This window comes from Arvicola amphibius, chromosome 13 (assembly GCF_903992535.2).
Source record: "Arvicola amphibius chromosome 13, mArvAmp1.2, whole genome shotgun sequence".
Taxonomy (NCBI): domain Eukaryota; kingdom Metazoa; phylum Chordata; class Mammalia; order Rodentia; family Cricetidae; genus Arvicola; species Arvicola amphibius.
Genome location: NC_052059.1, coordinates 20,014,515 through 20,030,454, shown reverse-complemented (window position 1 = coordinate 20,030,454; position 15,940 = coordinate 20,014,515). Strand labels below are relative to the sequence as shown.

General features: G+C 42.8%; 1 protein-coding gene across 1 annotated transcript in view; it reads right to left on the bottom strand.

Moving 5' to 3' along the window:
* Klf12 (Kruppel like factor 12) overlaps positions 1-15,940 on the bottom strand; it is a 247,326-nt gene that overhangs the window by 23,445 nt on the left and 207,941 nt on the right. Inside the window, exon 6 of the mRNA XM_042054071.1 lies at positions 5,370-5,527. Coding sequence (XP_041910005.1) covers positions 5,370-5,527 — 158 coding nt within the window. The remainder of the gene's footprint in view (positions 1-5,369; positions 5,528-15,940) is intronic.

Sequence of the window (15,940 nt, the reverse complement as noted above, 5' to 3'; positions counted from 1 at the left end):
CTGAAATTTTCTGTGAACACGGATAGACATGTCTTATTTGTAGTACGTCACACACAACACTAGGGCAGTTAAGTTTCCCACCTAGAGCAGCTGCAACAGCTGAGTTTAGTGCCCCATCTAGTGGCTGTAAGAATTACTGACACCTGTAGTAATGACAACATTGTAGAAGTTACTATATAGCATTTAAACTTTCAGCGGCTCTCAACCTTCCTAATGCTGCGACCCTTTAAAACAGTTCCCCATGTTGTAGTGACCTCCAACCATAAAAAGCGTAGTTTTGGTTCTGTCTTGAATCATAATGTAAATATCTGTTTTCTGATGGTATCAGGCAACCCCTGTGAAGGGTTCATTTGACCTTCCAAAGGGTCTTGACCCACAGGTTGAGAACCACTCCTTTAGCCAATATGTGAGCATTCTAAATTATTCCCATATTTCCTTTTTAAAAACGCATGCTTAGATAATTTAATATGCCATGCACTATCTTTAAAGGAAGAAAATCTCCATTAACTTAAATCTTCTGTATTTTCATTTAAATATGCTGTATACCTCACTGAGTGGGAAAATACCCAATGCAGAGAGGAGGATATGAACAGGCCTGCTGGCGAAAGTGTGGCTCTTGAGCTACATTTGCTCTTTGTGATGCTTCTTTAACAATGTGACCTCCACAGGGGTTGCTGCAACATTTCCAAAAATGTGCTAACATATCCGTGTTAGTACCTAAGTTGCACAATAACAAACTACTTTTAAATTTAAATGCTCTCCTCCAGATACTTCTTTAACCATGTGTTTGTTGCTAGTATCTCGAAATGGGCCTCTTTCTGCATCCCTACAAATATTTACATCTTTAATTTAAGGAAATTTAATTGATTGAATTTAAGGATACACACAACTGATCAGGCACAAACCAAGTGCAGAAAGTTAAAGTATTCACAGGAAAATGACTGTGACTTCCTTAAAGAAAGTTTCTCACTGCAGCACGCTCCCTTCCCATAGCGTGCTTGGATTTCATAAGTCATCTGTTATAATCCCAAACTCCACATTAAGTATTATTGGTCACACATAAGGATCTTACTCAACATGCCTAAAGCAAAGGTATGGCTAAGAAGATGTTTATTAAAAGCATGCGAGCCAGCCTGAATTTCTATAGAACCAGTGTTGATTACATTTTACTCACCAAGTTGTGAAATCTTGTGTATAATTATAAATTATAAGCTAGCCTAGGATCACTTGACACCAGTTCCAACAAGTTCATCAAATTTTATTCTTTCTTTCTATTGGACAATAGTGCCACTTTTAACTGTCGGTTCAAGAGACTGGTTGCACAGACTAGAGTGGTCCTTTGGTACCAGGGAACTAGTTTTCACCCGGTCCCCAACCCCTTTGGATAGCAAAACTCATGTTCAAGGCTTAAGACAGAAACCAGTGAGACATTTGCATGCAACCTCCATGCATCTTCTTGTATCCTTCCGATAAGATCTCGTTACTTACAGTACCTGATTCGATACAAATACTTCCCACAGCTGCTAGACATACTGCTGAGGGAGCGCTGGCAAGAGAAGCCCACAAAAGTTGAGCACAATCCAGGCCTAGTTGAATGCACAGAAGCAGACTTTTTGGATACAGAGGGCTGCTCTAAGCAATCCCTGTGCTAAGTGAGTGAATGGATTCAGTACATTTGGGGCTTTGAGAAGAAATTTAGCAGAGATATTTGATGCAGACTAGAGGCAGCATAGTTAGCTGTCTAAAAGACTTGACAGCCTGCCCCATGGGGGGTATTTTCTTTGCATTTGTTGTGTTCAGTCTGATTAACTGGTAAAGATGGAGACACTGAAGGAGAGAGATGGGAGGGACCATTCAGATCCTTCCAGCTTACTGAATTCAACACGTCACAATCAAGTCACTACAGGGGGCTTATAGTTACTTACTCTCTAGGAAAAGTATAGATAAACTCCACACCCGACAATATTACAGCAAGCTGTCCTTTGTCTCCAGATGTTGCCCCAGCATCACTCCCAGGGAAGTCATTTCAGGTATGACTCCAGCATTACACACACACACACACACACACACACACACACACACACACACACATGCAAGCAGAAAGACCTCCGTTTCTACTACAGCGGATACACTAGGCCTAGTTGGCAGCACTTCTTGATTGAGGTGGCCCTACTGAATCAACTCCCAGAAAGCTTCAATGCGAATTGTTCACATTCAGAGATGTTCATAAAGAAGGTCTCCTCCCTCAACACATAAGGACCACAATGTGTCCTTAAGTCAATGCGACAAGGTACAGCTGACAAAACGGGGAGTATCCAAGATGGAGATCAGGAGGATGCTGTGGCTAACAGTAGAGTCAAGAAGACCATTAGAGCCGGCTGGGGACAGCAAACGCGTGATCACTCGAGGGAGCCCCATTCATCTGGGCGCCCCAAACTGCACCATAAGAGATGGATGCACACTGACAAAGAACAGGCCTCTCTCTTCAAATTCCACAACATGTGTTACAGGCGAATAAGCCGCTAGTGCACATTTATAGGGAGACGGGGGAGACCTAGCGTTGGGGCAGCAGTGTCTGTGTGAGAAAGATCTCAACAGCTGCAGCTACCAGGTCACCACACAGACTGAGGAAGACAAAAGATGTGCAAGTGTGCAGGATACAGCAGAGTGGCTAGCGACTTGCTCCCGTGAGAGGCGACAGGCAAGGGCTCCCTCTAATTATGTTGTTACGTGTAAGGCCACTGTGACCTTCAAAGTCTGTGAGGTCATCTTTTTAATAAGTCAAGCTCATTAATCCAGCTTTCAGCATTCAAGGTTTTTATGTTGCTTTGAATTGGGGTGACTATATGGCATTCCTTCTCCTCACTTGGTATGCATCAAAACTTGTAAGATGAAATCCAGCAATGCTGGGGAAACAAGTCCTTTAATCACATGTGATTTAAACCCCTCCCCTCTTTCATTGTGTATCACTGGATAAGCAGAGGAGGGGTGTCTACGTGGAAATGAGGCAAATATATGTTCCAGAAAGCTCAAGGAGAATAGGAATAGCCCAATATATGTGATGATCCACTGAAGGCAATTTGTGCGTGCATGTGTGTGAGTGTGTGTGTGTGTGTGTGTGTGTAGAAATTGCCCCACAACAATCAGTGGCATGGTCCCATCACACTTGCTGTTGTGACTTCTGTTTTTCATCTGTTAATAGAAGATACTTGTGGACTTCCATGTCTTTATGTTCATTTTTTTATTTAGCCCTAATGTTTAAGAAGGTGATTTAAAAACAGTCCAGTGGGCTGAGGACGGAGCTCAGTGGTCCTTCCCTGGGCAGCATGTGTAATGCTGTGGGTTCACTTCCCAGAACTGCAGGAAGTAAATAAGCGAACCACAAAACTAAAGTAGTGCCTGAGAAACAGGTGGAAACGTCTCACGGGGAAGTTCGTAATTGAAAGAGAGGGGAGAGCATGGAGTTAATTAGAAAGGGGAGGGGGTTGCGATCCGAGGCGAAGCGTAGGACAGGTGGTCAGAAACCGTTGACTAGCAAAAACTCCAGTTCCTAGCAATGAATACTGGTTCCAAAAGACCAGTACAAAAGCACAAGCAATTGTCATTTCCCCTGGCTGCCTCCCTGTTTAACTGGGGTTGCCCTCCATACAAAGATGCTACTTTTCTCTGAAGTCATAGTCTGCCAAATATAAGGCCCAGTATCAGGTATAGGAGGTATTTCTCCCTGAGTTGATCAGGGGTGTCCCAGAGAACCCCCAAAACAATACAAGCTTTTGTCATTGTCCTTGGATACCCACCAGCGCTTGGTGGTAAGACCCCGTTGCTAAAGTCATCACAGACTTTGGTCACAGCGTATGGAGAAACCTTGTGAGTACTGACCGGGAAGCTTGCTTCCTATTGACTAGCTGTCCTAGTACTGGAAGGTGCAGTACGGGCTGATGGGACAGCGTGAGTCATCAACTGTTTAACTCAGTTGTAAACCCTGTGAGCCTCAGCAACACCCAGCATGACAAGATACGTTCATGCGTGCAATAGTGGAGCGATGAGGGCTGGAGAGATGGCTCAGAGGTTAAGAGCACTGACTGCTCTTCCTGAGATCCTGAGTTCAATTCCCAGCAACCACATGGTGGCTCACAACCATCTGTAATGGTTCACTGTAGTGCCCCCTTCTGGCAAGTAGGCATATATGCAGACAGAACACTATATACATAATAAATAAAAAAATAGTGGAGTGATGGAATTCTGCTTAGACGCATAGGCTTACAGCGCATTGCCCCCACTGCCAGCCCCTGCAGACAGCATGCACGATTAAACCTCAGGTTCATGTCTTTGCAAACAGATGTAGCACCATGGGCTAAAGAAAATGCAAAGACGGCCCGTTTCAATGATTTTACTACTTCACCTGGGAAGTGGTTGCCTGCCTGGTTATCTTGATACGATGGAGAACACGTTTACACAACCACATAGGAATCTGTTCCATTTGAAATTTCCCGTGAGAGAACCATGCCGGCGTCTGGTCTGTGCCAGTGATAGATACTGGGCAGGACTTGCTTGGTCGTGCCCTGTGTCAGCAGCAAAGCCTATGACTGTTTCCCTGTCTCATCTGCTTCTTTGAGTACATCTGACTCCTGTCACCCATCACTTGTCTAGGGACGGCATAGTGATAGTAGCCCCTTCTGCTGTCTTCTGTGCCTTGCCAGTAGCTCCCATTGATGGTACTCAGAAGGCACCCAGGAGATGCCAGCTGAGGGCCACACAGCACACACACACAAAGGACCTGTGGGCGGTGGCTGATAATGACCATCAGTGCTTTCTACACGGGTGGACCCCAGGCGTGTGGACGGATTAATAATTGAACTGTTGTAAACGTGGGAATTACTTGCATCAATTGCTTTTCTCTGGTAGTATTGGAAATCCCCTCCTTATGCAACAAGATTCTCTGGGGAGAATCAAACTGGATTTAACTGTTTTTTTTTTAAAAAAAAATACTGCAGTGCTTTGTGCATGTAAATTTTGAGTTTTATTTCTCTGATACTTAGGAGGAAGAACACCGAAAACAGAACATACATACGTGACTTAACCATGGTGGTGGGTTAGATGTTTGCTCTAAGGAAGGCAAGGATTTTGTTCGGCTTGCTGTTTGAGGTGCGCTGTGGATATTTTTAAACTCAATAAATTACATAATTATTATGTGGCTAAGTTGATCACCAAAAAGATGATTAGCTCATTCTGTTCACAGCATTAAGGCATGTACACCAGATGGAAGGAATGAATTAAATTCAAAATATGTCAGTCGCCGACTAATGACCGGGTGAGCTGTCATTTCTCACTCCCCCTGACCCACACTGAGAAGCCCATGGGAGCTGTACCTGTGTGTGTTCTCCGGTGTGCCTTCAGGTGAGAGCTTTTTGTGTATACTTTGTTGCATCCTTCAAAGTCGCATCTGTGAATGCGCCGTTTCCTGGAGTCCGGAGATTCTGATCGTCTCTGGCGTCTTGTGCTCTCAATACTAAATGGTGAGATTGAACTGAAAAAGAAAGAGCGCCATTACACGGAGAAGCACAGTCCTTCATCCGAAGCCTTAGCAGGCTGAGAATGTGGTCTTGGACTCTGTGGCCTCATGGTCCCCATGGCCATACACACTGCCGTCAGCTTCTGGATGTGTCTCGATAGGTAAGGAAAGCAGCATGGCTACTCTTGCTTAAAGAGTCCCAGGGGAGGAAAGGCAATGTGGACAACAGCAGACTAGGCACTGTGAAGTGGCTGTGTGATCTCAGCAGGGGAGAGACTGAGGCAGAAGAAGCTGGAGGCCAGCATGGGCCACATTCTAAAACCTGTTTCAAAAGAGACCCAACCTAATGGAACAAACCCAAGTGGAAGCAGAGGCAAGAACGCAAATCTCCCTTATCAGTGCGGAATTAACAGCTTGGCTCTGAATGCCTCATCCTTCTAGGGAACGTTTTGGGAAGCCCTGCTCTTGATAACATCAATACGAACCATATTTAATAAGAGGGGCACCTGAATTGCACGCGGCATTATAAGACCATGCGAAACCACAGTGCGCATTTCAAAACAACTGAGGTCAGGGTGAAAGGAATGGCATTGGCACATCAACACGATGACTCATGACAGCAATTTCTGTGTAGAGAAACAGAGAACCGCACTTGAGATTTAACTTTCCTACTTGGCGGGTATTTTTTTTTTTTTTCTTTTTTGAGGTGAGGAGTAAAGTGCACTGTCTTTAAAGATTAGCTGTACTACTATTATGAGAAAAAGAGACTTTAACGACGAAGTTTGGCCCAGACTTGCGTGCTGTTTCACTTTAATGCCCAGTAGAAAAACAGGATTAGTTTGTAATGTCAGGTAATTCATTTACATGTACCTTTTTCAAACCTTAATCTCTTTTGATTGAGACGAAAGAACATGACTCATCTTTTTATTAGCAACCCATGAAGTTCTCTAAAATTATAATGAAATAGGATAAAGAAGCAATCATCCCTGTCTCCTCAAGTAACATTTACCATTTCTTTCTTTCTCTCTCTCTCTCTCTCTCTCTCTCTCTCTCTCTCTCTCTCTCTCTCTTTCTCTCTTCCCTTTCAGGTTTTTCCTTGTTTTGATGTTTTTGCTTTGAGATACCTTTACTATTATGTGTCATTATTAGTTATTCTCTATGGCTTTAAAAACCAAAATTAAAATTAATTTGTGGGGGGAGTCAGGGTAGTGAGATGACCTGGCAGGTAAAAGCTCTTGCTGCTGAACCTTGGAGTTCACATGGTGGAAGGAGAGAACCTGCTCTTGTATGTTTCCCTCTGGCTTCCATGATCAAGCCATGGCACAGGAATGCACACCTATGCACAGATATCACCCCACAGAAAATAAATGCAAGAAGTTTTCATTAGCAAACCAGCTCTTTTAAGAGCTCAACACTCCAGATAAAGAGGCCCCTTTGCTCTTAAATTATCACCTTGATTCTTTGTCCTCTTCCCAGAGAGAAGCCACTGTCCACTTTCTTTAGATCTTTCTGATTTAAACTTTTTTTGCTGTTATGCATTCATTGTCTATGACACTGTGTTGCATAGGTCCCCCTAAACACAGCTCTACACTGAGATGAGCACATCTCTCCTGCATCCACCTTCTCCTTAGTGTCTCACCCTCCTCCTGCTAGTGCCTCTGTTCCACTTCATAGTATCATACATACTTTCTAATCATATGTACTTAAATATATTACTATTCATATATTCACAATCATAGAAATTTATAATATGACTGTAGGATCATAATACCTCATAAGTCATGCCAATGACATCATTTTGCAAACTCTTCAATCTTTATCCTCAACCCTCCACCTTTTCAACAGGAAGCATTTGAGCTTAATCCATGTGGACACAATACTGTAGTTCATTTCAGTGAGATGTTATCTGCCCTAACTTATCAAGTTTCATATGTATTTCTCCACATTTGAAACTTAAAATGAAGCTGCTTCTTGCAACTGGTAGATTATTATTGCAAGATAGCTGGCATCATTTTCTTTATTAGAGGCACAAAGAGTAATTACAAATTTTACAGTGCCCATTCAATTCTGAAGAAGGATTGGTTGGCTTTTTCTGCAAAGGATTAGGTAGTAACTACTTTATTTCAAAGTTAAGGACCATAAAGTCTTATGCTGTAATTAATAAACACTAAAATTCTCTCAGGAAAGCAGCTATAGACCATATGGTAAAAAAGGAACACAGTTTCAATAAAGTTTTCTTGAGAAAAATAGTGTAATTGCCTGAGTGTCATAGTCTGCAGGCTCCTCAATTATGGATTATAGAGATTGTTCAACAAACATGCGCCCCTGCACTTTAAAACCCCGTCTTTTCAGTGACAAACAGGGACAGTTTCCCGTACCACATCCTTCCATTACGCTAGCCAACTGGTTTCCAATGTTTCCTTTTAACTATCTTCCTGTTTATTTTTTTCAAAGTGTTTTTTCTAGTCTACAAACAGGAGATTAGGCAGCCAAAGCTTCAGAGCCATTAGGATCAAATATAAACGCTGTTTATTGAGCCTCAAACAGTTTAATTTGAGATCCACACGAGAGTGAAAGAACACAGGCTATGCTGGGGTGAGCCCTTTTCTAAAGCCTTCGTTATCAATCAGCGTGGATTTGTGGTTTTCCACGTCATTGATTCAGTTGCTGGGACAGGAGCCTATTGTGAAGAGAGTCAAAACAACGAGAAGGAATAGCTTTACTCAGTCCTCAGAGTGACTCCAGCAGGGAGCGGGATTCCTGTGTACAAGAAAGACTGGGCGTGCCCTGATATGGCAAAAACAATTCATTTCTTGAATATGTAGCCGTGAAAATAAACATAGATTTTGGCACTAGGAGCCGTATGAAAGAAAGTCCTTTATTGTGTTGTGTGATGTTTGACATCTTTCCCAAATCAAGACAGTGATAGTATTTGCTTCCATGAAGTTCAAATTTAAGATCTATACTTCCTCATTTATATGCTATTTCCTACACATTAACATACAGAATATTAATGTCACCCCACACCAACCCAGTCACACAGGTTTGCCTCTGGTTGACTTTAGTCAGTTATCTTGCTAAGAAACTGTGTATACCATGAGAAATAAACATAAATCTGAAACCAAACCAGCTACCAAATGGTCTTGAAGGGACCAATGAAATGCAGCAGGGATACAATCCACCCACCCTTTAACTGGGTGGCGGGCACAGAGGACAGAGGCTGCTGGGTGAGAGGAAACTGCTTCACAGCAGCTTTGAATTTAATGAAGGCAAAGACGTTAAGTGGACGGCCTTCATGTTCAGCCCCTAGTCTTTGGTTTTCCTCATTCTGAAGTATACTATTTTTCAAATGTTATGAAGAACAGCCATGTAAAGGAATCGATACAACAAAAACAAGGTATAAAGTGCTTTTGAAAGGTGTCTGATTGAGGGGCAGAATGTAGGAAAACTGGTTCTGAGGGTGTCCAGTGGCCTTTTCTTTGTCCCTAGTTCCCTGTTCTCAAGAGTGCAGGCTCTGTCAGCAGATACAGAGGAAGCACCCTTTAAGCTGACCCTTTCCTGCTACCAGATCTCCTCTGCAGGAAGGTAGGGGGACTGTGGCCGAAGAGGACCAAGAAGAATACAGACAAAACCTAGCTAGGACATCCCAGTGTTACGTAGGACTGGACTATCTGGAAGCCAGGGGGTAATCCACAGTTAGCGGGCACTGTAGGTGGGCTACAGTGCCGGCAGGATTTGGCTGAGCCAATTCCATGACTAAATTCAGTACCATGTTGTCAAGGTACTGCATTTATACAGCCTAGGATGCTGTGAACATTTAAGAAATGAATCATAAGGAAGGTATTCCTGCTTCATTTCGCATATCATTTTGAGTGGAGCAATGCTTGTTTGATTGTTATGTCTTCAGATAACACACACCCGATCCTCACTCCTTTGCCTCCTTCCCGAAGCTTCATATTTTAAATGGGATTGGATATCGGGAATTCAGGGTTAACTATCAACAAACGCACGCATGTAAATGTCACTGTTCATGCGGCAGTTGAGGAGCATGACGTCCTCAGACGCAGCCATGTCCACTGTGAAATGTGTGTCTGAGATTGATAAGAGAAAACCAGATTCTCTCCTGCTGGCATCCAGGTAAATAGGAAGGGGTACAAGGGTGACCCGGATCCCAGAGCACTGCCCCTTGGGATCTCATTCCGGGACTGCCTGTTGTGGGGGCCAGCCATGATAATCTAAGTCTGGGCAGGTCACTCAAAGGTTTACTTCCAACCATTATCACCTGGGACTCTGGCCATCGATAAACTTAAGAGGCCTGAGTCTCAGTAGTTTACCCTGAAGCAACACCTGGCAGCAGGAAAACACCACACGCTGAGATTATCGGACCACCCCCTCCCCACCCAAGAGCAGACCATTCAAAGGAAATGCCTGACATTCCAACCGCTGTAGATAGGATCACCTGCCCGCACACCTCACCAGGACACCCCTAGACAACTCAGAGACCCCTCACCCCCACCTCTACTACTATAAGAACCCTATTTTAATAGCTCAGGGCTCTCCTCTTATTCCAATACGTTGGACATGTGGAGAGACCGAGTTTGCAAACTTGATTAAAATAAAAGCTCTTTGCTTTTACATATGGGACTCGGTCTCCTTTGTTGGCCTTTGTGGGGACCCCACAGATTTGGGCATCACACTTGTAAGCATGGGTGTCTGTCTCACAGGAGGGTTCCCAGTCCCCTCCCGCCGTTTCTACTCTTCTCTTCATGTGCCTTATTCCAGAGCAATGTGCCCACCCGTTACACAGCATTGAGGCTCCCAGCCGACTTTCTGCTTCACAAGTTGGGCTTGTTTATTTAAGAATGTAAATTTGCAAGTTACAACTGCATGGTAGGTTCAGGATTATTTCAGTTCTACTTAGCAATAATCTTTGTGTTCAAAATTGCCGAGATAAGGCTGTTGGTACTGTGATTTCAAATTCAGTACTAAATACATCAAGAGCAGTGACGACAGCTGGCCAGATGGCTCAGTGGGTAAGGTCAGTTGCTGTGCAATCCCAGAGATCTGAGGTCAACATCTGAAACATACTTAAAGGTGAAAGGAGAGGCAATTCCACAAAGCTGTCCTTGGACCTCCACATGTATGTGCTGGCATATGCTCTCCCCCATATAAATGTGCACGTGCACACAACACACAAACACACACACACAACACCAGCACCACAATCAACAACAACCATAATAAATAATTATATATATATATATGTATATATAAAGCAATAATTCATGCCCTCTCCTTTCTCAGGAGGCTGGCACACTTAGAGCGGTTGATGCATGCCTGAGGGGGCTTCCAAGTGCCATGTGGTAATTTTGGAACCTGAGAGAACAAATGAGCAAGTCATGCCTTCAGCAGCAGCACAGTCCTGCTTGGAGTGGCAAGTTAAATTAGAATTAAATCCGGAGAGGCCAGGAAAGTCACATTCAGAAACAGCTCCATTGAAACGGAAAGCGCGGCATGGCTGCTGTGAAAAGAAGTCAGGGTTAACTGTACTCAGCAGGTAATAATAGACCATTTGTCAAGAGTGACCTCAGTGTGATAAGATGCCCTCCGCTGAAATTAGAGTTCCTAAAGGAGCTAAAAAGAAAGAGAGGAAGGAAGGAAGGAAGGAAGGGAGGGAGGGAGGGAGGGAGGGAGGGAGGGAGGGAGGGAGGAAGGAAGAAAGAAAGAAAGAAAGAAAGAAAGAAAGAAAGAAAGAAAGAAAGAAAGAAAGAAGAATAAAAGGGGCCAGGACATCCTTTCTATGCTAAGAGGAAGACACACATATCAAGACATAAAAAGTAGGAGGAAACACTGGAATTAAAGGTATCACACACACACATACACACACATACACACACACACATACACACACACACACACACAGTAGCACTGCTGAGCACATTGGTAACAGTGTCTATAGAACATGTAGAACACTCTGCTCTGCAGGGTTCAAAGCCATCCTGAAGTTCACACCATTAGTATCCAATCTTGCACAGGAAGAAGCTGAGGCATTCCGAAGTTAAGCCAAAACAAAGTCAGAGCACATGTTCTGCTGTGGTCCCCAGAAGCTGACTTTGGAGGGCAATGCCAGCTGTCACTTCACACTTCAGGGGACAACGTCTTGGACATCACAAACCAGCATATGAGAAAACGTAAAAAAAAAAAAATGAAATATCATTAAAACAACAAAATAATGCTTATCACTTAAAGTTCTGCTCAGATCTGATTATGTGAAGCAACAGCACACAGCACCATTTCTGAATGTTGTTTGTTCCAGAAGAATACACTGTTCAGTTGAGAACTAGAAGGCAGACTATTCTGGAAACACTACCAGGGAGGTATAGGATACATTGCTATTATTCTATTAAATACAACACTTTTACCTTTTGACATTTATCTATTGGTTGATTATGGATGGGGGTGCACCAGATGGTGTACTTGTGTTAGTCAGAGGACAATTTGAGGGAGTTGATTCTTTCCTTCAACTATGTGGGTTCCAGGAATCAAACTTGGGACTTTGGGTTGGGTAGCAAGAACCTTTACCCACAGAGCCAGCTCACTGACCCCAGGAAATACTTTCTTAAAGTTGCAGTAAAGTGTCTACTCACTCCCAGGGACATGTTTTCTAAAGGCAGAGGCCTACGGTGGTGTGAATCAAGGACCAGTGATGAGCCAAGTCCCTCCCATCGCTGCTGTTCATTTACAATGATACCTAAAGGAAATCTGAGATGGACTGGAGCAAACGATAAAGTTGCCTTAAGGAAACTGGACATGTGCTTTAGAAAGGACATTTTCTACTACTTCCACTTTATATTGAATAAGACATTGAGAGCCACAGAAAGTCAGAATTATGATAGGAAGAACAACTTCCAAGTCATTGAATTAAATCACCACCTTGGTAATGCATTATCAAAGATGACCAAGACAAGGCTGTTAGCTAACCAGAATTTAAGTCTTATGAGATGAGCCTCACACACACACACACACACACACACACACACACACACACACACACACACAAACGAGGATCTTGGCTTCCACAATGTAGCAAACAGGCTCTGCTCCCACCAAACTGAGTCCATGCCTTTCCTGGGCTGTTAACTAGGAAAAGGTGTGATTTAGAGCCAGTCCCGACCCCGGAGACTGCACCCCACCCTTTCCCCCTTCCACAGCACATCCAGTCCTACAAAGCCATCTCCTTGCTGCGTGTAGTTCTCTAACCGATCCAAATTTTAAGATTTGAAGTTGTCACTGTTTCTAGTAGCTATGACTCAGAAATCATCCCACTTCATGTTAGAACCTGAATTTAATATTCTCCCAGAATGTGTACGTTGAGAATAACACATGGTCTAAATCGTCAGGCAGCTCAGTCTCATATTCGCACACTGAACTCCGGGCGTTTTTTCCGGCTGAACAGAATATGAATGTATTTCTAACTATTGTTTTCATTTAATAAACCGCATCTCTCACAAAGCTGATGAGAAGACAATGGCTTTAGGCGTGAGTCCCTTGAGAAACTGAGGGACTGCAAGTTTATTCACAGGGGATCACGGTTGGCTTCCCTGTGAAAGCTGCCACGAAGCACTTTCCCACACTCTTCTCTAGACCGTCTACTCGCTACAAGCTACCATTGGCCAAGCTCTCTGCTTTAGACGCTTCCTGTTTTAGCAGAGTCAAGAAATGAAATGCTTTAAAAAACTGGATCAGTATGAGATGATGAGCAGATATGATTATTATATTTGTTTCATCAAACTTTTATCATCCAACTAGAATAACAGTTGAAATGACTGTTTCTGAACAACAAAAGGAAGATCTCTTTTAGATAGCATCTATTCAGCCACGAACTTCTGGGAAAACACTTCATGCATTGCAGACTCTAGCCCCCCAAATCACTTCATATTACTGGGTGAAACATCTCAACTACGATGAACTTTCAAGTGTGCAGGACACACCCCAGCATGGGAGACAGATAATCTGCTTAAATATTCAGAAGGGCTTTTCTACGGAGAATCTTCAGAAAGCAAGAGACGTTTTCAGCCAGGAGTTTTACCCTGGTGGTTTGTGAGAACGTAAAAAGAAAAGAAACAAAACAAACCTTCAGGTCAAAGTAGGATTACAGGTAATTATTTTAATCCAGATGCCTTTAAGTCAAGCCCCACCCTATCCACCGTGGCCTACATCCTACTGACTCCTGCTGCCTTGTTTTTTAACCCTCATTTAGTTATTGTTAGGGATTCAATCCAGGGCCTTTTGTGTGGGAGACAAGCGTTTTATAACTGAATTACAGACCAACAGAAGTGCAGGCCTTCACGTCTTTCTTACCCATGTAGTTTTTGAACATACCTGGTTTTGAGATCCTCTAGAACCATGATGGTTTAAGAGAATGAATTCTCTTGGGTTTGTGGTGATGGCTCACAGATTGAGAATGTATACTGCTCCTGCTGAGGACGTGGGTTCAGTTCTCAGCACCTACTCCTGGCAGCTCAGAACCATCTGTTAACTCGAGCTATTTGATGCCCTCTTCTGGTCTCTGAGGGCACATATCCGTATCCCCAGCCCCATCATTTAAAATTATATCCACAAAGATTTTCTTTATTTGGCTAAAGACAACAGCTTAATTTTAAGCTGTCTAAGCATGAAGACAAGATAATATCTCTTTATTATCAACAGATGTTTAAAAGACCAAAGAAGAAAAGGAGGCAAGAAGGATTTGGGGACCATCCTGTGACCTGTGACATCATCGGGTGTCTTAACGCAGGCCTATGTATGTATCCCAGGCCAAGACAGGATAGAATGATACCATTTAATAAAAAACCCAGGATAGCCAAAACAATCCTGTACAATAAAAGAACTTCTGAAGGCATCACAATCCCTGACTTCAAACTCTACTACAGAGCTACAGTACTGAAAACAGCCTGGTATTGGCATAAAAACAGACAGGAAGACCAGTGCAACCGAATCAAAGATCTGGATATTAATCCACACACCTTCAAACACCTGATTTTTGACAAAGAAGCAAAAAATAGCAAATGAGGAAAAAAAAGTATATTTAACAAATGGTGCTGGCATAACTGGATATCAACATGTAGAAGAATGAAAATAGACCCTTACCTATCACCGTGCACAAAACTCAAGTCCAAATGGATCAAAGATCTCAACATAAAGCCAACCACACTGAACCTCATAGAAGAGAAAGTGGGAAGTACACTTGAATGCATTGGCACAGGAGACCACTTCCTAAATAGAACCCCAGCAGCACAGGCACTGAGAGAAACAATTAAATGGGACCTCCTGAAACTAAAAAGCTTCTGTTTTAAATAATAAAACAGGCAGATCTTTCCTTCCAATGAGATACTTCAGCACAACCATAAACTAACACTTTTGACATGCCATTAAAACAGGCTTCCATCCATTTCATGCTGGTTGTTAAGCGGGCCTATGTCCCACGAGAGATCTGTTTTAATGAAGAGTACTGGCGTCGTGGCAGCTAACTACCTCATACTTGGCTTACATAAATTATCGAAAAGCTTTTATTGCTCACGTGGGGCTACATAAATAACAAGACCAAGTAGGACTCCTTGGTAGTTTTCCACATGAGATTTTTGTCACTGGGATGACTATCACATGCCGCATGTACCTACTGTCCCTACTACAATATTGTCACGTATTTGAATTTTGGAGAAAAGCAAAAGTTTTCAGATCAGACAGGGAAGGCTATTATACCTGCTCTTTTTTTCCTTTCATGAAAACTTTAACCTTCAAATAATGTGCCAAACTAACAGTGCTACAGTAGGATGGTATATCAGCATGGCCCAATTTCATACTTGGAAGACATTTAGAAGACAAAGAAACCGAGGCTTTTTAAGATTAATCACTATCCTAAGAGCATATAGCTAATCAATGGCAGACCCATCTTCTTGATCTGTCCATACTAACAACCTTCTTAGTATCAAAAAAGAGCAGTTTAGTAAGAGTTTTGTTCATTTTCTCATCAGATACTACTATAAATCTCACAAGTGTGTATATATATGCAGATATATACACATATGCACATATAGACACAATGTATATACACACATATATGTATATATATATATAGTTTTGATGGTTAGGAAACTTGGGCAAAATAGAACAGGGATTTTGTTTGGAACAAATACTAGAACGTTTTAATTTCTAGTAGTAAGTTTTTATGAAGAATTTAGTTTATGTTTTTTGTGTGTGTGTGTATGTATGTGTGTGCACTTACATGTATGTAGGTGGCCACACTTACATGGATGTAGGTGGCCACACTTACATGGATGTAGGTGGCCACAGTGGCCAGCAGAGGGCAGCAGATCTTCTGGAGCTAGAGTTGTAGGCTATTGGGTTGCTACTGATGTGGGTAGTGGG